This window comes from Cnephaeus nilssonii (assembly GCF_951640355.1).
Source record: "Cnephaeus nilssonii genome assembly, chromosome: 21".
NCBI classification, from domain to species: Eukaryota; Metazoa; Chordata; class Mammalia; order Chiroptera; family Vespertilionidae; genus Cnephaeus; species Cnephaeus nilssonii.
Window position 1 is genome coordinate 27,191,476 of NC_137092.1, and position 22,521 is coordinate 27,213,996.

The following is a 22,521-nucleotide window of genomic DNA, read 5'->3' on the forward strand; positions in this document are numbered from 1 at the left end:
ATGTTTCCATTTTACCTGGTTTTCAAATTTGTTGGCATTAAGTTGTTTATAATGTTTCATATTTTTTAAATCTCAGGTATCTGGACATATGTTTTAAAATAATTCCTAGTATTATTTATGCTCCCCCTCCTTGCATCAATCTGGCAGATATTCCTCTATTCTCTTAATTTTGTTTAAAGAACTAACTTTTGGCTTTTTGGATTCCATCTGTAGCTATAATTTATGTTTTATTCGTTTCTGCTCATATTTATTTCCTCATTTTTCTGCTTTGTTGGTTTGCCTCATTTTTTTAACTAGACACTAATTTTTTAAATTAGACACTGAGGTCATTTATTTTTTTCTTCATTCTTTTGTAATTTATCTTTTTAAGAATAAAAATTTCCCTGATATAGCCTTTTTGCTCTATCCCAGAAGTTTTGATGTAAAGAATGTCTATTACTTTTCAGTTTTAAAAATTTGAAACTTCCAGTATGATTTTATTCCTTGACACAGGAGTTATTTAGTAATATATATATATATATATATATGTTTATCATTAGTAACAAATTTATATTGATTATTAATTTCCACTTAATTGCATTGGCCCTAAAATGTAATCTGTTTTATAGTGTCTTGGTTGTTAACGTTTAAAAATCTTCTTTTTGTGCAGAAGGGGGAAATGATTAGTTCACTAATTATCGGTTGCAGTGTTTTATATGTCCCTTAGATCAAGCTTGTTAATTATGTGGCTAGTATCTACACTGATGCTACTTTTTGTTACTTGATCTATTAAGGATCAAAAGAACTGTATTGAAATCTCTGATAACAGAATATTCACTTTCCCCCTGTATTCTACCAGTTTGTACTGTGTATAGTGAATGACATTTTATTAGATATATAAGTTTAAAACTGATAGATCTTTTTTTTAAACTGATAGATCTTGCTGCTGAAATTTTATTATTATGTAACAACCATTTCTGTATTTACTAGTAATAATGCTTTTTCTCTTTAAGCTTGTTTGTCTGCTATTAATTTAGTGATAATTGCTTATAAAAATAATTAGCTTGTTATAGCTTTTTCATCATTTTACTTCCAACTTTTATGTATCCTGATGCTTTAAATGTATCTCATAAACAGCAACTAATTCAATTTTTTAAGTCTAATTTGACAATATGTGCCTTTTAACTAATGCGTTTATATCATTTAGTTTCTTGTTTGTTGTTTTGCCTCATTTTTTTAACTAGACACTAATTTTTTAAATTAGACACTGAGTTATGTTTGGAACAATTTCTATTTTAATTTTCACTGTAAAACTGAGAAGAGTAGTACAATCAATCTAGTTTCAACTGTATAGCAATTCACTGCTGCTCGATCTCAGAAAAAGTCAAATGGAGGTTTAAAAGTTCTCATTCACCCACCAAAACAAAAGCAAAAACAAAATAAAATTAAAATATCCTATTTATCCTTAAATGTTCAAAGTAGGAAAAATGATGGGCAAAAATGGCATCTGTATTACTTTTCAAAAAAACATAAATGTAATGTATAGTCGTAGTCTTATGCTTCTAAACTTCTGTAGAACTTAACACAATTTATTGTGTGAATCACTGTAATTCAAGTTACCTTGCAAGTTCAATTTCATGTGATTAGTATAGCCTGTTGAAAGAGCATTAATTTGTTAGAACAAGAATCATGTATGGGAGATAATTATGTGTTGTCAGTGATGAATAAATGTCAACCTTTAAAAATGAATTATTGTTTTTGAGATAAGATGAATAAATCAAGCTAGTATGTGTTGAAGGATTGGGAATTGGGAGTGGACACTCTGAGAAATAAAATTGCCTAGGGTGAAACACCTGGTTTTATGAAAACTAATTTTTAAGAGCATTGTCTTGTATACTACAGCAAAAAAAACAAAACAAAACAAAACACACACACACACACACACACACCTGAAAGAGAAAAAGACTTTGATACTTGTTACAGCTAAGAGCCTCAAGTAAAGATAAAATTTAATGTTTTCCTTAAATGCTACTGCCCAAATAAGAAAATTCCATAATTGAAAACTGAGATTACTGTATACTTAGCCTTGTTCTCTTTGCCAGGGTCATGGTCACTACATTAGTTATTGGAGTTATGAAACCTACTGAAGCTTTATCTAGTAACTTTGTGTGTGTTTTTTTCTAAAGACTTTACATATAGACTTGAAATATATTAAGAAAGATCTTCTAATCTTAGGAAAATTCCAAATTTGGTTATTAACGTATTTTTTGTGTAAGGGTCTGCTAGATAAGGAGTATGATATAAAGAACGTAGGGACTAGGATTGGGAGACCCAAGGTTAAGCTCAGACTCTATATTTACTAGCTGTATAAGCCTGGACAAGAAAACTAACCAGAAACACTTCAGTTACTTTTTCCTCTGTGTTACTTAACTGGGAAGGGGGTGAAATCCTGGTGGAACAACCGGTCGCTATGATGCACACTGACCACCAGGGGGCAGATGCTCAATGCAGGAGCTGCTCCCAGCCTGCAGGCCCCAGGCCAGCCAAGGCAGGTACCAGCAGGGGGCCCCTGATCACCCTTCACCCTGCTGGTCACTCCACAAAGGGAGGCGACCTGCAGCGGGGGGGGGGGGGGGGGGGGGGGGGGGGGGGGGGATGGGCGGGGCTGATGAGCGGGTGGCACCAGGCCAGCCAAGGCAGGTACCAGCAGGCCCCCCCTCCCCCATCATCCTGCCAGTTGCCCCACAGATCATCCCTGATCGCCGGCCAGGCCTAGGGACCCTACCCATGCACGAATTTCATGCACTGGGTATCAAGTACCTCAATAAAACTGGAAAACAATGTCTTCATTCTTGAACTGGACATATTAAAACCATTGCTCTGTCTACCTCACAGAGCAATTGTGAGAATAAAATGAGATAATGTATGTGAAATTGTTATAATACTATAAAAATGTTATTAGCTATGTTGTTTGGGGTCTCCAAAGTCACTGTTTTACAGCACAGATGGCCTTGCCTTCATGTGAATTCTTTAGTAATCATGACTTACATAATGTTTTGACTTCATCAGTGTTTCAGGAATTTAATATTTAACTTCTTTGTGAAGTTTTTTATTTTCACAACAGTATATACCAACATCTGCCCATGGAACATGTATGTGTTCTTAAATAACTTTTCATAATTTTCTTATTAAAAGCACTGGGGTTATTAAAACAAATCTAACTGCCATAAAAATAATAACCTTTGTCATAAAAACTACTTACCTTTATCTAAATTTATGTCAATACCATAATAATCTTTATGATCTTTTCAGGTTTTGAACTTTCAGAGATCAAACTCTTGAAAATTGATTATAGAAGGATTGCTATTAAATTTATGTTTTTTTGAAAGAATACATTTTTTAGTAATAGGAGGTACAATATTTCTGTACACAGCCACTGTACTCCCACAAATCACGGCTTATCAAGAAATGTCTATATCTGCAAATGTTTCAGAGTATATGTCTAGAATATTTACAGGTCTACTTCTTCTTATTTGTTTCACAGATGTTCCAAGATACCTGAAAGCTTTGGTATTTTCTTACCCACCCACTACCTTTTATGGTACATAAAAGATCTATCTTTTACAGGTAAAGGTAAGTAGTTATTGAATGGGGAGTGATTTTGACTTCTAGAGGACACTCAGCAGTGTTTGGAGATAGTTTTATTTGTTGCAGGGGTGATACTGGCATCTAGAGGGTAGAGATCAGGGATATTGCCAAACATCCTACAGTACACAGGACAACTCCCACAATGACAAATTATGTGGCCCAAAATATCAATAGTGGCAAGGTTCAGAAGCTTTGTGCAGGTGGTAACTGAAGCCATCAGAGTGGATAATAGAATACAAAGGGCCCGGGAAGCTAATCCTACAAAACATCAATATGCCAAGGTAGAAAAACCAAAAGGTAAAAAGGAGAAAGAATGGTTTCAGGAGCATAGGAGAATCTGGATGGTAGTATCAGGAAAACCAAGAGAAGAAAGGATTTCAATTTGAGAGTGGCCATCAGCCAAAAATCATGTAAGACGTGGACTGCAAAGTCTAGTGGGTTTGGTAATAAGGTAGCTGTGTTGAATATCCTCCATTTGCCTCTTAAGATCCACTGTCTCTCCTGCTTTGTGCCCAAGAAGGTTGATTTAACATATTTCATCAGCAACATTTTCTTGCCCTCTGTTGTCCAGTTGGTTTTGGGCAATGGGAGACAATGAAGAGACAGTAGAGAACAGGAGGAGAGAGAGCTCGTTATTTCTGATCTCTCTCCCCACTGGGCGACAGATTGGCAGGGTCAGTGTTCTCTCCAAAAAACTAAAGCTCCTATTGGTCAGCTCTTTTCCAGTAGTTACAAGTCTCACTGGTTTTCCAGTAGTTACAAGTCTCAAAGCCTGAGGGGTAGTAGTCATTTTTACCTATTGCTAGCCCTGTGGTGTTTATCTCTTGTTAGTTTCCTCCCTACACCCTTGTAAACATCCTCTTTATCAAACTCCCTTCAATCATTCCTTTTGGTTTGCACTCCATTTCTCGTTAGGAACCTGCCTGACAGGGAGGCCATTGTTAGTTTTTATCAGAATCACTTTCAGTGGAGTGGTTGAGGAAGATGGGTGGAGAAGTAAATGGAAAGAAAGGACGTAAAGATTAAGGACATGGATTTTTAAAAAATAGAATGTCAGTGAAGGAAAGGGAAATGCTAGACAGCATTATAGCTAGTGAGAATTGTGAAGAACCAGAGACGTATTTTTAGGTTGTGAATAAGAAGCTGATGTAGAACCAGAGAGTAAATTATGTAACACTAGAGGCCCAGTGCACGAATTCGTGCACCAGTGGGGACCCTCGGCCTGGCCTGTGGGATCGGGCTGAAACTGGCTCTCTGACATCCCCTGAGGGGTCCCGGATTGTGAGAGGGCACAGGCACAGGCCAGGCCGAGGGACCCCACCGGAGCACAATCGGGGGCGGGGAGGGATGCAGGAGGTTGACCAGCTGGGGACAGACTGCAGGAGGGCTCCAGGGCGTGTCTGGCCATTCTTGCTCAGTCCCAATCGGCCGGACCCCAGCAGCAAGCTAACCTACCAGAGTGTCTGCCCCTGGTGGTCAGTGCACATCATAGCGAGTGGTTGAGCGGCCTTAGCATATCATTAGCATATTATGCTTCGATTGGTTAAACAGATGACTGGACACTTAGCATATTAGGCTTTTATTATATAGGATAAGCAAAAAACTTGTGGAATTTGAGTGTGATATATCTGATTAAAGTATGGATGCCTGTCCTAGCTGGTTTGGATCAGTGGATAGAGTGTCAGCCTGTGGACTGAAGGGTCCTGGGTTCGATTCCAGGGCACATGCCCGGGTTGTGGGCTCTATACCCAGTCGGGGGTGTGCATGAGGCAGCCGATCAATGGTTCTCTCTCATCATTGATGTTTCTAGCTTTCTCTCCCTCTCCCCTCCTCTCTGAAATAATATATATATATATATATATATATATATATATATATATATATATATATATATTTTAAAGTATGGATGCCAGAATTAGCCTTGTATAAAGAGACATTTTTGAGAAAAATGAAATAGAGAATCGATGGGTTAGTACACGTGGAGTAAATGGAGAACATCATGTTGTGTGGGCTCAGTTTTTCCTATGATGTTGAAACCAAAGCCATTTGTTCAGAGTGGGGAGGATTTAGGAGAGGAAGACTGAGGGGAATAATAAAAGTTTGAAGTAGTGGCTGTGGGAATGGAAGAGGGAATTGTTTGTTGAACAAGTTATGGACGCTAGTGGAGATGTTCGGATATTTGGAAATTTCAAAGAGAAGTGTTTTGGAAGAATGAGGTGACAAAAATATGGAATATGCTATCGGGAAGGTGATTGATATCATCCACCCAGTGTCTAGGCTACATAGAAAGGGTGGAAACCATGAAAATGGAGAACATATTAATTGGGGAAGGCTGAGAAATTGGAGGTCTTAAAGAATATGTGTATTGGGAGTGAAGGACTGAGAGAGCTGAAGGGTAGATGACTATCATCAGAGAATGGTTCATTGAAATTGAAGATTTCAAAAAGGGATTTGGTAGTGAAAGTAAGAAGAACTGAATGGATTATGACAGAATATGTTTGCTAATCAGAGTGGCATGAGGGGATGACAGTTTCTTCCCTGAAATCCATTATCAATTGGGTTACAGAATATAAGCCCTTAAACAGTAATAAAGAAACAAAAATAAGTTCCCAACTCTTTTAATTTCAGGAATGTGTGTGTTCCCTTCCTAGACTGTAAATCCCTTGGGAAGAAGGAATGACTATATCTTACCCATTTTTATCACTCCTCCTCTATTATCAGACATAATTCCTTGTATATATTAGACACTCAAACTTGGTAGAATATTTGAAAAAGAGAACAAAGAAATATAAATCCATGAGATAATTTTCACCATGAGATAATAGTGTACTAGATCTATTTGAACAGGTAATTATATAATCATAATTTTATTCTGCAATAAATTCAGTAAAGAATTTCTTAAAATTCTATACATTTCTTATTTGTGTTTTAATGTTTATTTTACATTTCTAATTTTTAGAGATAATTTAATTTATACTTACTGTGGTATCTACAATCAATTTTATTTTTTTAAATATATTTTTATTGATTTCAGAGAGGAAGGGAGAGGGAGAGATAGAAACATCAATGATGAGAATCATTGATTGACTATCTCCTGAACACCCACAACCTGGGCATGTGCCTTGACCAGGAATCGAACCGTGACCTCCTCCTGGTTCAAAGGTTAATGCTCAACCAATGAGCCATGCCAGCAGGGCATCTACAGTCAATATTAAATGGCAGTTTTTTAGGATCACTTTCTTACAATCCTATATAATAAAGAGATAATATGCAAATTAGCCCTCATGCCCTCACAAGATGGCTACCTATGACCAGGCCGGCAGGGGGGTTCGTGAGGACGACCAAACAACTGAACAAGCAGGTTATATGGGGTGACCAGGCCAGCAGGGGGGTTCGTGAGGGATGACCAAATGACTGAACAATCAGGCTGTGTGGGGTGACCAGGCTGGCAGAGGGGACAGTTAGGGCAATCAGGCTGGCAGGGAGAGCAGTTAGGGGTGACCAGGCAGGCAGGTGAGTGATTAGGAGCCAGTGGCCCAGGATTGTGAGAGGGATGTCCAACTGCCGGTTTAGGCCTGATCCGGGCCTAAACCGGCAGTTGGACATCCCCCAATGGGTGCCGGATTGGAGAGAGTGCAAGCTGGACTGAGGGGACCCCCCTCCCATGCACGAATTTTGTGCATTGGGCCTCTAGTTCAAATATGTAGAATTTTTAATAAAGTCCTATTTGGAGGAATGTGAATGTTTGTGTTTGGCATAGGTGAGTTGCATCCCAGCTTCTTAAATTACCTTTTTTTAATGTATATTTAAGATCTTACATCTATATAAGTTATGCACCATTTTGCTTTATATATATCTATTAGTAATAATAATCAAAACTAACATGTGAGTAAGACATTATGTGACAGTTACTATTCTAAGTAGTTTACACAATTTACTTATTTTTTCTTCATAACAATCCAATGAGGCTGAGCCTATTATTATTTTACTAGTAGCCCATTTGCAGGAAGAATCCTGCAAGCGGCCGCTGCGGCCGCGTGCACTACCGCTGCTACTGCCGCCACCGCTGCGGCTGCCGCGCCTGCACCCGCGCTCCGCTGTCACCGGCCCCGCCCGGGCTTTCCCTCTGGCAGCCACCTTGCTTTCCGTTTTTCCTTCCTCTTCTAAGTTGTCTTCAGTCTTCACTCCTCCCTCCCTCAGTGTATGCAAATTAACCGCCATCTTTGTTGGGTAATTTGCATACTCACCCTGATTGGCTGGTGGGCGTGGCTTGGGCGTAGCGAAGGTGCGGTCAATTTGCATATTACTATTTTATTAGGTAGGATATATGGGGAAACAGGTACAGAGAGGTTAATTAATGTGCTCAAGGTCACAAAAGGAGTGAGTGCATTCAAACCTAGGGTATTCAGGATATCAACCACCACTGCTAATATAGACATAGACAGAAGTACAAATGTAGATGCACTTACCACCTATTGCTTATGTGCCTGTTTCCTTTACCTTGAGCTCCTTAAGGTCAAGGACACTGCCACTTGTCAATAAATATTTTGTGAACAAATGAAGGAATGAGCTTCTTGCTTTTCAATATAATTTTTCTATTGCCTACAGATTTTTTTTTATTATTTTCTTATTTTATAAGTAACTCTTTTGGCTGTTATTTCAAGTCTATTCCAGTATTATTTGGGTGGTTTGTTATGACATGTTATGACACTTTAAACCTTTACATTTAAGACGTCACTGTTTTGCTGAGACAAAAATGAGCTCTTCCTCTCCTCCTGCCTAAAATAATAGCAGATTAAGTGTTTACAGGAGGCGAGTGTGTAACCCAGGATTTCTGCAGCAGCGGGTTTCAAATATTCTAGTCAAATCCTGCCTTTTGTCCGATTCTTGCTGATGAGTGTTACCATCAAGCTTTACTCTGGTATCCATTAGTCACCAAGTACTTATTTTGAGAATGGTTGCTATCATCACTTATTCCCTACAGAGGTGCCACCTAGTTACTTTTGTTTTGGCAATTATGGGTTAAATACATTCCTGGGGTTAGTCCTGCTGAAGTTTGCATTAATTTCAAATTAATGCATGGTAGATTATTTCTCATAAGAGTAAAGCTTTGATTGAACAGGAAAAGCTCTTGTTTTTACTTTTCTTTTCCATCGATGAGAGCCTTCTTTCGCTGTTTAGCTATGCTTTTCTATCCCTGCCCTACAAAGCTGTATTATATTGTGGTTAATAATGACTAGTGATTAAAAAGAACTTATGTTTTCTTTCTAAAATATTGTTCTCTTTTGAGATACCCACTTGACTGTTCTTCTTCACTGCTTTGCTATCATCTTTTTAAGTACTTGCTACCAGTCCATGGAATTAATGTCAATCTAAACAATTGTTCTAGTAATGAGTTTTAAAATTATAAATATCTCATATAAGGCTCCTGTTTTTTTTTTTTTTGCTATGGTTTCTTTAAATTCCAGTAATTCCCTAACAGAAGACTCTGTAAGGGATTAATAAATTTGATAGCAATTAGTTGATAGGATAAAACATGTTTTTAAGCTCCTTATTTTATATATCTATATTACCTTGCATGTCTCCATTCTAGAACTTTTCCACTTTGTGTCTAGTATTCATCAACCATAGGGTATTTAAAATGCCTTTCTCTATTAATAAGGAGGAATAGAAGATGGAATTTTAGATTTGTGAGCAAAAACAGTATCTATTGTAGCAACTATATATCAGGGACTGGTCAATAATAAAGCCTAATTGAGGTGGGATGAAAAAATGGGAAATGAGAATGGGGGGATGAGGACAAATATGTGACACCTTAATCAATAAAGAAATTAAAAAAAAAGAAAAAATGGGAAATGAGGAATAAAGGTAGTGACTTTGGATACTTCTTTCAAGAGACATGATCGTAAAGAAAAAGCAGAGAAATGAGGGATGGCTGGAAACTTTAAATTATAGATGAGCATATTTAAAAAATATTTTTATTGATGTTAGAGAAGAAGGGAGAAGGAGAGAGAGAGATAGAAACATCAATGATGAGAGAATCATCGATTGGCCAGGCTACAGGTGCACATTTTAGACGGGTGATGGAGAGATGAGGTAGGACTCATCTGATAACTTCTATCTTCTCAATTAAGTATGAGCAAAGTGAAGTGTTTAGATTGGGGGGAAATGGTATTAAAGGTAAGAAGAGAAGCTATAAAATAGTAATTTAGAAGAGTGGAGACTAGAATTTGAGAAATATCTGGTTTCCACATAGTTTCACTAGGGGAATATGTACAAACCTGAACTTTTACTTCACTTCAGTTTCATCATTTATAAAGTGAGAAGAATATTATCTACTTGAAGGATTGTAGTTAAGAATTAGAAATGATATGTATAAATTACTAGCCCATAATTGGCGATTATTATTAATACTAAATGTTATTCTTTTGTCCCAAGAATAAAAAAGCTTTGCTTCTACACTGTCTTTTTAATAGATACGGTTAACTTCTGAAATTTTATTTCTAACAAATGCTTCTTTTTTCTTTCTCACAACTTTAATGCTCTACAAAGTTTCTAAGTTTCTTGTGCATTAGTTTGGTTGGAATATATCTTTCTGAATGATATTTCTAAAATTTTAGGTTATATAATGTTTTTAGGACCTTGATGCTGTAATACCTGAGAAAGAATAGACTTCAAATACAATATTTATTTCCTCATGAGACTTTATTATTATTATGTAGGCAAGATGATAATTAATGATATATATATTTTTACATATCTTTATTGATTTCAGAGAGGAAGGGAGAGGAAGAGACAGAAACATCAATGATGAGAGAGGATCATTTGATCGGCTGCCTTCTGCACGCCCCACACTGGGGATTGAGCCCACAACCCAGCCATGTGCCCTTGACCGGAATCGAACCCAGGACCCTTCAGTCCACAGGTCGATGCTTTTATCCTCTTGAACCAAACTGGCTAGGGCTTAATTATATATTTTTTAAAGTCCAAATAATAACATTGCGGAAAAAACGAGGAGTAAAAATGTTAATACATAACTTGAAAGGGATTTTTGAAAACTGTCACAATATTATCCATTTTCTCTTTGTCTACTAACATGTTTCTGAAGACTACAATATTTTTTAATTAAGCATTATATCAATTTTAGTAACTAATACTAATATCAATTTTAGTAACTAATACTAAGAAATGCTATTCATACAACCTTAGTGCCAACCTGATTTTATTTCCACATTAGACTAGCCATGTCCATACTTGGTATTCTCTAAAAGAATATGGATACTACCAAATCAATGTTTAATATGTAGAAGAGAAATATGAAATATTGACATAGGGAATCTTACTCAATATCTTCTTCCATGTTAGTCTGCTCTAGGGCATATATCTCTCTTTCAGGTAGTAACCCATACTCATTTAGGAAAGACTCCACATCCCCAGCAAAAAATTCTTCAGCAAACTGGTCAGCAACACTAATAAAATTGCTTATGAGTTCCCCACCCTTGTAGACGAGCAGTGTGGGGAGTACCTCAGAGGAAAAGCGGTCCCCGGCACCTGTATTAGAAGCTTTTATTTTACAAAACTTGACCACAGGGTATTCAGCTGCAAGGCATGTTAGGCTCCTGTTTAGAGCATCACAGCCCTTAATGCCCTCTTCATAAATGTGAACAATGATTGTGGTGATTTTCTTCTCCTTTTCAATGGTCTCCAGGAATTGCTCCCCAGTTTCCAGCTCATACACAAACCCATATCTAGGCCCAAAACTCAGCTTCTGGTGCATATCCTGCATACACTGTCTACGGTATTTACGAAGGCAAGTTTCATCTTCTTTGTCTTGGTGGATTAGTTCATATTCTTGAATGCTCATCTGGGAATAAATAAAAAGAATTATAGAAACCATTCAGCCAGAAATTCAATTCTTTGGACACACCAAACCCATCCTCACTCAAAGAGTTTGCATTTGCTATCCCCCCACACCCCCAAAGTGACCTTCTCCTTTACCTCATTCAAGCTTGTTCAAATGTCACCTTCTTTGATTACTCTACCTAAAAGAATCCCTGCCCCAAGCTTTCTATTCCATATATGGGTTTAGTTTTTCTTCATAGCAATAAACACTACCTGATATTGAATTAAATATTTATTTGTTGAAGTGTTTAATATTAATAATTGTTTTTCTAACTGATACATTCTGTGAGGGCAGGAATTTTATTTGTCTCACTCACTACTCTTCAATATCGGCTATAATGTCTGACACAAAGTAGGGGTTCAGTAATTATTTCATGACATCAATGCATACATAAGGATTTGCTGAGTATAGCTGAGCCATGAGATGATCACAGTCTCAGTCAGAAATGTGCCACTTAGCTGCCCATCACTTCAGGTGAGAACAAAAATTCACATACAAACCAGCAGGGTCTACTCTGGAGTGACTTTCATAAAGCGTGCGCACGTGCACACACACACACACACTCTCGCGCACACACACTTAAACATGTCCTCAACAAATGCCTTTGGACATTAGTGTCTCCTCCACGAAAGTTGTTAAAAAGGTCATATCTTGCCCTAACCGGTTTGGCTCAGTGGATAGAGCGTCGGCCTTCGGACTGGAAGGTCCCAGGTTCGATTCCAGTCAAGGGCATGTGCCTTGGTTGCGGGCACATTCCTGGTGAGGGGTGTGCAGGCGGCAGCTGATCGATGTTTCTCATTGATGTTTCTAACTCTCTATCCCTCTCCCTTCCTCTATGTAAAAAAATCAATAAAATATATTTTAAAAAAATAAATAAAAATAAAAAGGTCATCTCTTATCACTGACTGATTTTTTTGGATATGTAGACTAAGATCCAAGACAGCTTTACTACTATTTAGAGTTCATCAGATTAGCCAGGAGTTTCCTGCTATACTAGCATCAGCATCACCTGAGAAGTGCTGGGAAATGCAAATTTTTGGGCACCACCCCAGATCTATCAAATCAGAACGTGTAAGAGTGAGACTGGGTGAGCCGTATTGAAACAAGCCCTCTAGGCAATTCTTATCCACTGGTTTAGGCTAAAGCAAGAAATGGCCTTTCATCTTCCAACGCAGCTACTAATCACTACAGATAGAATATAAAATTATTTGCAGAACCTTTCGTAAGAGCTACACATTATCAACTTATTCAACAGAATGTTAAAAACCCATACCCCACAACCACCTTCTTTTTTTAAATGAGGAGGAAGTAGAAGAAGAAAGGGGACAAAGGAGCAATAAAGGGTCTAAAGAGCTGTGGAGCAGCCAAGAACCATGGAAGGTGGACAGTTCCCAAGGGGATCAAATCAGCCTTCTCATCGGTAGCCTCTCAAACAGCAACTGCTGACAGTATGTCAAGTAGACAATTGAGAAGGCAAGAAGGTGGGATTTAAGAAAAATCTATATCTTAGGCAATTTACATAGATTATTTTACTTAATCCCCCCATTAACCTATGAGGTAGCTGTTAATACATAATTTTACAGAAGATACTGAGGTTCAGGTTAAGTAAAAGTATCTGATGCTTTCATACATCCTCTTGTTTCTGCCTCTTATATTTGTTTTTCTAATGCCCTCATTATTTTTTTATCATATTTTTTCTGCTTTAAGATTATTGTCTCAATTTAATTTGTTTAAAAATATATTTTTATATATTTCAGAGAGGAAAGGAAAGAGAGAGATAGAAACATCAATGATGAGAGAGAATCATTGATTGGCTGCCTCCTGCACATCCCACACTGGAGATTGAGCCCACAACCCGGGCATGTGCCCTGACTGGGAATCGAACTGTGACCTCCTGGTTCATAGGCTGACACTCACCACTGAGCCACGCTGGCAGGGCTAATTTGTTTTAAACCTAAAAATTGTTAAATATGTTGTATAATTTTTACGTTGCTACTATAATTATGTTAATTTAAACAGACTAAACCACACAAATACTGACTTAAACATTTGAGCATTTTTATGAGAACTTGTTCCATTCACATATTCAAGCATATAGATATTTAATGATTAGATACATTGCTAAAGCTTAACCTTAGTACAGCTTTAACAATGATAATGTCTCATGTTTGTATAGCATTTTACATTTTTCAAAACACTTTTACACTTATTTTCTCTTCACATCCTATAAAGCAAGTGGAGGAGGTGTTACAGTTCCTAAGATGGGAAAATTTAATTGTCTCACTCACATCACATAATGACTCAGTGAAGGAACCAAAACCAACATCTTAGACTTTTACAGCGGCCAGAAGCCTGGAAGCAAATATATTTCTGAAGCACTGTCTGTTGAGAATCAATATAAAAAAACTCAAATATACTAGTTTGAAGAGAATCCACTAAAGTGATTTTTTCCACAGTGAAAATCACTTTATGGTTTCTTTTATTAATATTGTTGTTGCCCGGCAGGCATGGCTCAGTAGTTGAGCATCAACCTGTGAACCAGGAGCTCACGGTTCGATTCCTGGTCAGGTACATGCCTGGGTTGTAGGCTCGATCCCCATTGTGGGGCATGCAGGAGGCAGCCCATCACTGATTCTCTCTCATCATTGACGTTTCTGTCTTTCTCTCCCTCCCCTTTCCTCTCTAAAAATCAATAAAAATAAATGGAAAATATTGTTGTTGTTATATAAATTAATACATGCTAATTATAAAGATTCAAAAATAGACGATAACCTAAAGGCAGAAAGTAATGTCACTACTCTGATACTCTGGGATAATCTCCATTAACATCGTAGAGATCATCTTCCAATGTATCTCTTCATGCACATAGACATACACCTTATATAACAAGTATATAAGTAAGCTTAAAAAAAACAGTGCTGTAAAAAACCATGACTCATGTTTACACATTGTAAATTATTTATTGATTTTTCCTTAGCTTACCTTTCTGCTGAATCTTTCTTTTGAGTCTTTGTCATCCCTACTCTGAGGAGAAGACATTTGTCTGAGAATCTCCTTCTTGCTTGGTGGGACTGAGTCATTATCTTCGCTCTCTAATTTAAACTTTCTCCAATCATGTATTACTCCTTTGGGTCCTGAAATACAATTAAAAATCAATTGTTTCCCTTTTTATTTTCAAAAGGACTGTATACATTGATATTCGTGTGTCACCATGGGAATAGACTTGTCATGTTCTATATCAGAAACTAACATCTTGTTTGGGCTAGAAATTTCTGACTACCATCCTCATAAAAATGTTTTCTCCACATTAATCCTGTTAAATAGGGTTTGGCTAAGAATCTTTCTGAAACATCTGCATTGATGAAAATGCAAATTATGGACTTTGAACTATTGTCAACATTTGGGGATAAAGATATTAAAAATTTAGAGTGTAGAGAGGAAACTAGAATTTTAGAAAAACAGCCTTTTTATTACATAAGAGAGAGGCTTCAGCAATAAACTAAAATTGTCACCACACCATAACAAAGGAAACTAGGATTGTTGGAGAAACAAATTAAAATATATCAAGATCCAAAATAAAAATAGCACGTAAAAGAAAACCAGTGAGAGGGAGGCTTAACCTCAATGAACAAAACTAAATGGCTTTTAAAAAATCATTATATAATCATCTAATTCCTTCTAAGATTCTAAGAATCTTTTACAGATATAAAAAGGGTAGGATTTGCATATTTAAATCAAGAGTGATCCAACTGGAATTCTGATGTTCAGTTACCCTGATGAATAATAACAGTGTTTGGAAGAAGGTCTAAATTCTTGAAAATATGAAGTTTTACATATTCTTCACTAAAGGTTAGCCATATCCATATCTTTAATATTGTATTATATATGTAAACATATTTTCTTCACATATTTTCGAAGAATGGTTATTTATATAATTTTAATATAAATTTATTTATACTGTGTGGGGGCAAAAATAGATTTACTGTTGTGAGGACATGAAACAGTGTATTCTTGTATTATTATTTATTAACTTGAGGCCCAGTGCATGGATTCATACACCAGTGGGGGTCCCTCAGCCTGGTCTGCAGGGATCGGCCAAAACCGGCAGTCCTATATCCCCCGAGGGATGTAGTAGTGTGCAAAGCAGCAGGCAGCCAGGGAGGAGCCAGAGTTTGGGCTGGGCGTTGTGCTGTTCCCTCTCGGTAATGCTGCTTTGGAAGCTGGAGAGGCTCATGCCACTGCAGCTGGGCTCGCCAGCCTTGAGCCCCAGTGTCTGGCATCCGTTGGTCAGCTGAGCGGCGCTTCTGCTATGGGAGCACACTCACCACCAGGGGAGAGTCTGGCCCCTGGTGGTCAGTGTGTGTCATAGTGACCGGTCAAACCGTCGACTGGTTGATCCGTCGACCAGTTGCTTAGGATTTTATATATATATAGACTAGAGGCCTGATGCACGAAATTCATGTAAGGGTAGGCCTTCCTTCCCCTGGCTGCTGATTTCAAAGCCTGGCTTCACAGCCCTGGCTTTCGCAGTCCTGGACCTGCCCCCTGCCCGCACCCACTTGTGCCTGCGTCTGCCGCCACCCCACCCCCCGCAGTTCCCCAGTTCCACAGAGCCCCCCAATTGATTGCCCTACAGAGGGTGCCCTGGGCCTCCCTCTTTGGGACAATGGCAGAGCCCCCCGATTAATCACCCTGCCAGCTGGTGGCCTGGGCTTCCCTCTGTGGGGCGATTGTGGGGCGATGGCAGGGCCCTCCAACCAATCACATTGCACCCACCTTGGCTGGCCTGGCACCAGTGCATGTCATAGCGTGGTCGTCCAGACGGTTGTTCTGCTGTTCGGTCATTCGGTCAGTTTCCATATTATGCTTTTATTATTATAGATTATTTTTCATATGAATAACTGTAAACCTACTTTTGCCCACCCTTGCATTCATTATATTTAGGCAATTAATGTTTTTTGTTTACTTGTGTCATCGTCGTCTTCCAGGTATGTTTTACATATATAAAATATGTACATTTATAGCATGTGTTTATATATATATAAAAAATCATTTTTCAACTTGTTTTAAAAAAAATGGTAGTATATTATACATACTTTCCCTAACCTTGGTTTCTTTTTTTTAATCTCATAATGTATCTCAGAGATTATTTTCACATACATACATACATACATACATACATACATACAGAGATGCTTCCTTTTTTAAAAAACTGGAGTAATGGTATTTCATTGTATAGATATTAATTTACTTAAGCAGTTTTTTTGTTGCTTCCACATTTTTTTCTGACAGTCTTGTCAGGTTTTTCTGGAGGAATATTGATTTAAGAATGTTTTATCATTACCTTTACTTTTTACAGAGTAACAAATTAAAAAACTTTATTTATTTATCTTTTGGTCTACTATTGTTTACAATTGCAAAGAAAGTTCATAGTGGGGGGTTTTAGGAGAGAGGATAGTACATACGTCTTATGAGCGCTGGCAGCAAGAAATCCTCAATAACTAGTGTTTCAAATTAAAGTTCTCATTCCTTAACTTCTAAGTAAAATTTTTTAAAGTACTTGATCTCACATTAATGTACCCACTTAATTATTTTTAAATGATTCCATCAGACCACTCAAAAGTATAACAAATTCCATACTGAATAGTGGCCATAAGAACATTGGAGATCTTCAGGTTTAATTTTACTTTAATAATTAGTTTTATTCCTATTGCTTTGCTTACCTGTATGTGTCGCCTGTCCTTCAAAGTCTTCTTCCAAACTTGGGTTTTTGGCTTCTTCCATTTTAGAGATTAGATTTGTTATAATCTATAGGATGAGTAAAGAAGTAATGATAGATCAGAAATAAGAAGATAGATAAATACATAAATATTCCTCTGCTGTCAGGTTCCATGGAGGCTAAGGATTATCACCAAGTGATGAAGTGTTTAATATGTTTCTATCTGCTTGTAAAAGGACATTAATATTTGTATTATTAAAGATATTTGGACCTAAGGATTTTATATAATTCATAGTTTGTCTTTTACTTAAAAAGCCTTCAATTTAGGTCTATGTACTCAGTGAACTTTTTTTTTTAACAGTTGTTTTTTTTTATTATTGATTTCAGAGAGGAAGGGAGAGGGAGAGAGAGATAGAAACATCAATGATGAGAGAGAATCATTGATTGGCTGCCTCCTGCACGCCCCCTACCAGGGATTGAGCTTGCAACCCGGGGCATGTGTCTTGACCAGGAATCGAACTGTGACCTGCTGGTCCATAGGTGGACGCTCAACCAGGAGCCACACCAGTCTGGCTCAGTGAACATTATTTATTATTGATTTTCTTTTTTTTATTAGTGTTTATTACCAAATTTGTAGAATTATATCTCAATATTTTATATAATAAAGACATTTTAATTCATAATAATTATATACTTACTATGAACATTTACTATGTACCAGGCATTGTTTCAATTATTTTAAGTGTCAAAAATCATTTAATTCTCACATAGACGTATGTGGCTGGGCTAGTTATTAATGTCACTTTACAATTGAGGAAGCTAAAGGATGGAATTTAAATTACTTGCCATTTTTTCTCAATACAGTCTGACAAATTCAACTTCTGAATTGGCATTAAAGAATGATGTTCTAAAGTATAGTGCTATTCAAAACCTCACATCATAACATCTCTCCATTCCAGAGCAAGTTCTGGGGATGTTACCCACTAAGCCAGTGAAAACCAGTAATTATACCTATAGATTTTGAAAAACTGTAAGATACATCACAAAATCTAACAAAAGCACGTGGAGTTTATTCACAGGAAATCCCTGGATGCCCTCATGTAGAACCTATTTATTCTTAGTTCACACTCAAATCCAACCTATTTGCTTATTTATATTTCCATTTTCTGGAAAACTCTATTATACATACTAACACATTCCCTAAGGGGCCCATATAGCTGTGATTTTCTTGAAGTTTTCAAGTCCCGGAAGATATATATTAGCAGCAGATACTAGTACACTACTTTTTCACCCTTATTTCTTCTACCTTTTCCCTTTGTCTCTTTCAAAGTCAGTTTTAAGCTATGATCCCCCTCCAAAAGTATTTTTATTGGTTTATACTTCCTCCTTAGACTTGGTCTATTTGGTGCTTTCCCAAGGAACAGAATGGTAAACAGAACTCTGTCTTGATTATTTTTTTGCTTTCAGTTCTGCTCCCAACGTTTGGACTGGTCTCATAATTTTATTGTTTCCCTCACTACAGTCCCGATGCAGAAGCACTGGGGATGCAAAAACCCCAGAGTGAGTTGATTACACTGAGGTCAAAGGTCTTTGCCAATTTAATTTTATTTACTTGAACAGGAAAGGCTTTTATGAGAAGGCTGTTAAGGGAATATCTATCCATTCTTCAATATATATGTAACTTTAAATGTAATAAATAATACTAAATTAAATTTGAATGGATTTAGTAATGAAAAGGAATAAAAGACAATGGAAATCAGGGAAAATGGAAATAAGTAAATCTTGTTGGACAAAAGAAGCTACTTAATGACTGCAATTATTTAAAAATAATTTTTGCATCTAAGAATATCATTGGTTTGCTTCAAATGAACACTATAGAGCAAAGTAATGGAAGGTTATTGGACAATTTCAATAGCTGTGTAGTCCCCAGAAAAGTAGAGGCTCAAGCCAGTGTCTTTTATTTTACTATTAGATAGTTAATTTGGGGTAGTTACTATTTGCAATAAATATACATAAGATTTTTTAAAATATAAAAATAAATTTATTTCAAATATTGAAGAGACATAAGCCTAGCTTGCTTCTTGCCATCCTAGTTGGCAATCTAGTGGAGAAAAAAAAAAAAAAAGAAATTTCATTTTACAAAAAGACTCTTGACAATTTCAAAGAAATCCCTTTACTGAAAAGATAATTAAGTTACTTGGGGCAAACATGATTTCTTGATTATATCAGTATACTAGGGGCCCAGTGCATGAATTTGTGCACCTTGAAAGGAACTGTGGGCCATGAGGCTGCCATGGGCACAAGGGCGGGTCTCAGCCCATCCTCCGCACCCCTGCCTGGACCCACCCGCAACAGCCTCTGATCCCCTGTCTGTTGGTAGCGCTGCTCCCGCCCTGCCATTCCCACATGCTGACAGCACCGGCCCTGCTCACACCTACTGACGGCACAGAGTGATTGAGGCCGGTGCCAGCAGCAGGTGCGAGCAGGGCTGGCGCCGTCAGTGGGTGCGAGCAGCAGCTGCTGCTGCCCCAGTTGCCCCTCAGGAGCAGGGAGAGATGGAGATGCCCTCAGGGGCGATCAGGGCCAGAAGCCGCTGCCCACACCCACTGAAGGCGCCAAGCATATATAATGCTTTTTCCTATACATACATAACTATGATAAAGTATAAATTAGGCATAGTGAGAGATCAACAAAAATAGCTGATACTGGAATAATTATAACAGTATACTGTAATAACAGTTATGTGAATGTGGTCTCTCTCTCTCTCAAAATATCTTATTGTATTACATGTACAGCATGGAAATGCAGAATAAAGGGATGATTCATGTTCCGGGTGGGACAGAGTAGGATGGCATGAGATTTTATCACACTACTCAGAGCAGCATGCAATTTAAAACATATGCATGTTTATTTCTGGAATTTTCCATTTAATATTTTCAGATTGTTACATTTGAGGATAGATAATCAACATCTGAATTCTTAGGACTACAACTCTTTCTATAGTATTTGGCTTTGACTTCTGTAAAGAATTACCTAAATTATGTAGATGCTGGCCAATATGTCTGTCTGTGTTCTGGGTTCTGACACAGACTGCCTTTTCCTCATTTTCTTTTCTTTTTTTTTCCTTTTCCTCATTTTCTAAAGCTTTGGTGACTCTGGATTTCTCAGGGTCCGCTTTGATCCTTTAAGAATTACCACTGGGGAAAGGAGGCTCAACTAGGATTAACTAGTTGATTTTTGGATTCTTCCCCAGTTCTTTCCTTGCTCCTGCACCCACATTTGGATGCTGCAGAAGAGCCTACAAAAATATGGGCCAAGAAGCCCCTGCATGTCAGGTAATACACATGCCACTTATTTTCTTGGCTAGTGTCTGGGTTGTTCTGATGTTCTAGTAATAGTTTCAATAACTATTATTTTCTGTTGATAAATAAAAGGCATGGATGCCAGGGGAAAGAAGGCTCAATAGAAGTATTCTGTTTTATTTAGTAGGGCCGAGGTTTATATAAAAGTATCTTCATTCCTTTTTTAAAAAATTATAATTATGCCCTGCCAGCGCGGCTCAGTGATTGAGTGTCGATCTATGAACCAGGAGGTCTTGATTCAATTCTCAGTCAGGGCACATGCCTGGGTTGTGGGTTCAATCTCCAGTGTGGGGCGTGCAGGAGGGAGCCAATCAATGATTCTCTCTCATCATTGATGTTTCTATCTCTCTCTCTTCCTTCCTCTCTGAAGTCAATAAAATATATATGAAAATTGTAATGAAAGGTTTTATTCTAATACTGGTTTCCCTAAGTACAGAGTAAAAAGATTAAACAACCAAACAAAATTACCCTCTACCTAAGACATGCATGGCATCTTTCCACAGACATAAAAAATAAAGAAAACATAGAGCATTGAAGTAGCTCTAATGTGAAATTTTCAAAGTAAGTTTTTTTGTGTGTGCAGTTTAACACAAATACTCTACCTTCTCCCTTATACATGAAAGCATGTGTTTCCTTTTGGAAACAGATAAGCAGCTGTTTCAGAGGAAGCGCTACTGAACATGACATTATTGTATCTGAACATGACTAGCCATGAATAGAAATAACTGACTGGGAATCCAGTACTGAAGGGCTTGATTAAAATAATTTTTTAACTCAACTAGAGGACAATTTAGCAAGTTATCTTTAAGGCCTATCTGAAACCAAGCAAGACTGCTAGGTGGGAAAATCTGTAGAAATCCCGCTTCAGCTGCACTTTGATAGAAACCTAGATCCTGTCTTGATCTGTGCTCTGTAGGGTATTACATTCTTTGCGCCCACCCTTTGCAGGGCTCCATGTCCTACCTTTCTCTGCCTCTAACCATGCATCTCCGGAGGTCTCTGCTCTCCTGCCTTTTCCAAGGTGACTGCGAGCTAATCTGATCAACTAAGCCAGGCCAAGGTTCTCACCAAGGCTGACATATTAGTGTCAGATGTTTTAACCCCTGTCAGGACTGTCCTCCCAACGTCACATTGGACTCCTGTAGAAAACAGTTCAGCCTTTTCTTTCTTATTAAAAAATGATTTTAAAACAGAAATGTCAGGATCTTGCAGGGAATTAAGAACACATACGTTGTTTTGAATATCTCTATATTTCATATATACATTATTCCAACACATATGGTTTGAATTTCATTATAGACATTATTGTGAATGGTTCATATATATTTTGACAACTTATGTAATACTAAATCCAGTTTATAAACAATATTTAGGCAAAAAATAACCATGCTGAGTGAGATTATCTCTAAAAAATTTGCTAGTTTTTAATGTTAGGTGATTCTAAGTAGCATGTATAGTAGTCAAAAATATGTATTTAAAATGGATACTATAATTAAAGCTATTTTTTCAGTTAATAGATATATTGCATGGGAAAAACAATGAGAAAATCTTACTTCATTCTCATGATGGAAACTGTAAAATTTATTGTATTAATAATCACCTCGCCCTAGCCAGTTTGGCTCAGTGGAAGAGTGTCAGCCTGAGGACTGAAGGGTCCCAGGTTCGATTCTGGTCAAGGGCACATACCCAGGTTGTGGGTTTGATTCCCAGTGTGGGGCATGCAGGAGGCAGCCGATCCATGATTCTCTCTCATCATGGACGTTTCTATCTCTCCCTCTTCCTCTCTCTGAAATCAATAAAAAATATATTTTAAAAAATAATCACCTCCATGCATGCAATATAGCAGCAAAATGAAACCAACTGAAAGAAATATTTCACCTAATTTAACAAACATCAACAAACTTCCTGTG

The 22,521-nt window shown here is 37.4% G+C and overlaps 2 protein-coding genes across 2 annotated transcripts in view; one reads left to right on the forward strand and one right to left on the reverse strand.

Moving 5' to 3' along the window:
* The window catches only part of ODR4 (odr-4 GPCR localization factor homolog), a 45,556-nt gene extending 42,017 nt beyond the window's left edge, over positions 1-3,539 (forward strand). Inside the window, exon 17 of the transcript XR_013812919.1 lies at positions 3,524-3,539. The gene's annotated coding sequence lies outside the window, so the exon portion shown is untranslated. The remainder of the gene's footprint in view (positions 1-3,523) is intronic.
* Positions 3,540-10,966: 7,427 nt separating this feature from the next.
* On the reverse strand, positions 10,967-17,315 carry PDC (phosducin; the record flags this gene model as incomplete). Its single annotated transcript, XM_079761651.1, has 3 exons — positions 17,254-17,315; positions 14,513-14,664; positions 10,967-11,491 (listed from the first exon to the last, which is right to left on the reverse strand). Exons 1-3 carry the CDS (start codon positions 17,312-17,314, stop codon positions 10,967-10,969), a joined length of 738 nt encoding a protein of 245 aa, XP_079617777.1. The 5' UTR covers position 17,315.
* Between the last annotated feature and the right edge of the window lie 5,206 nt (positions 17,316-22,521).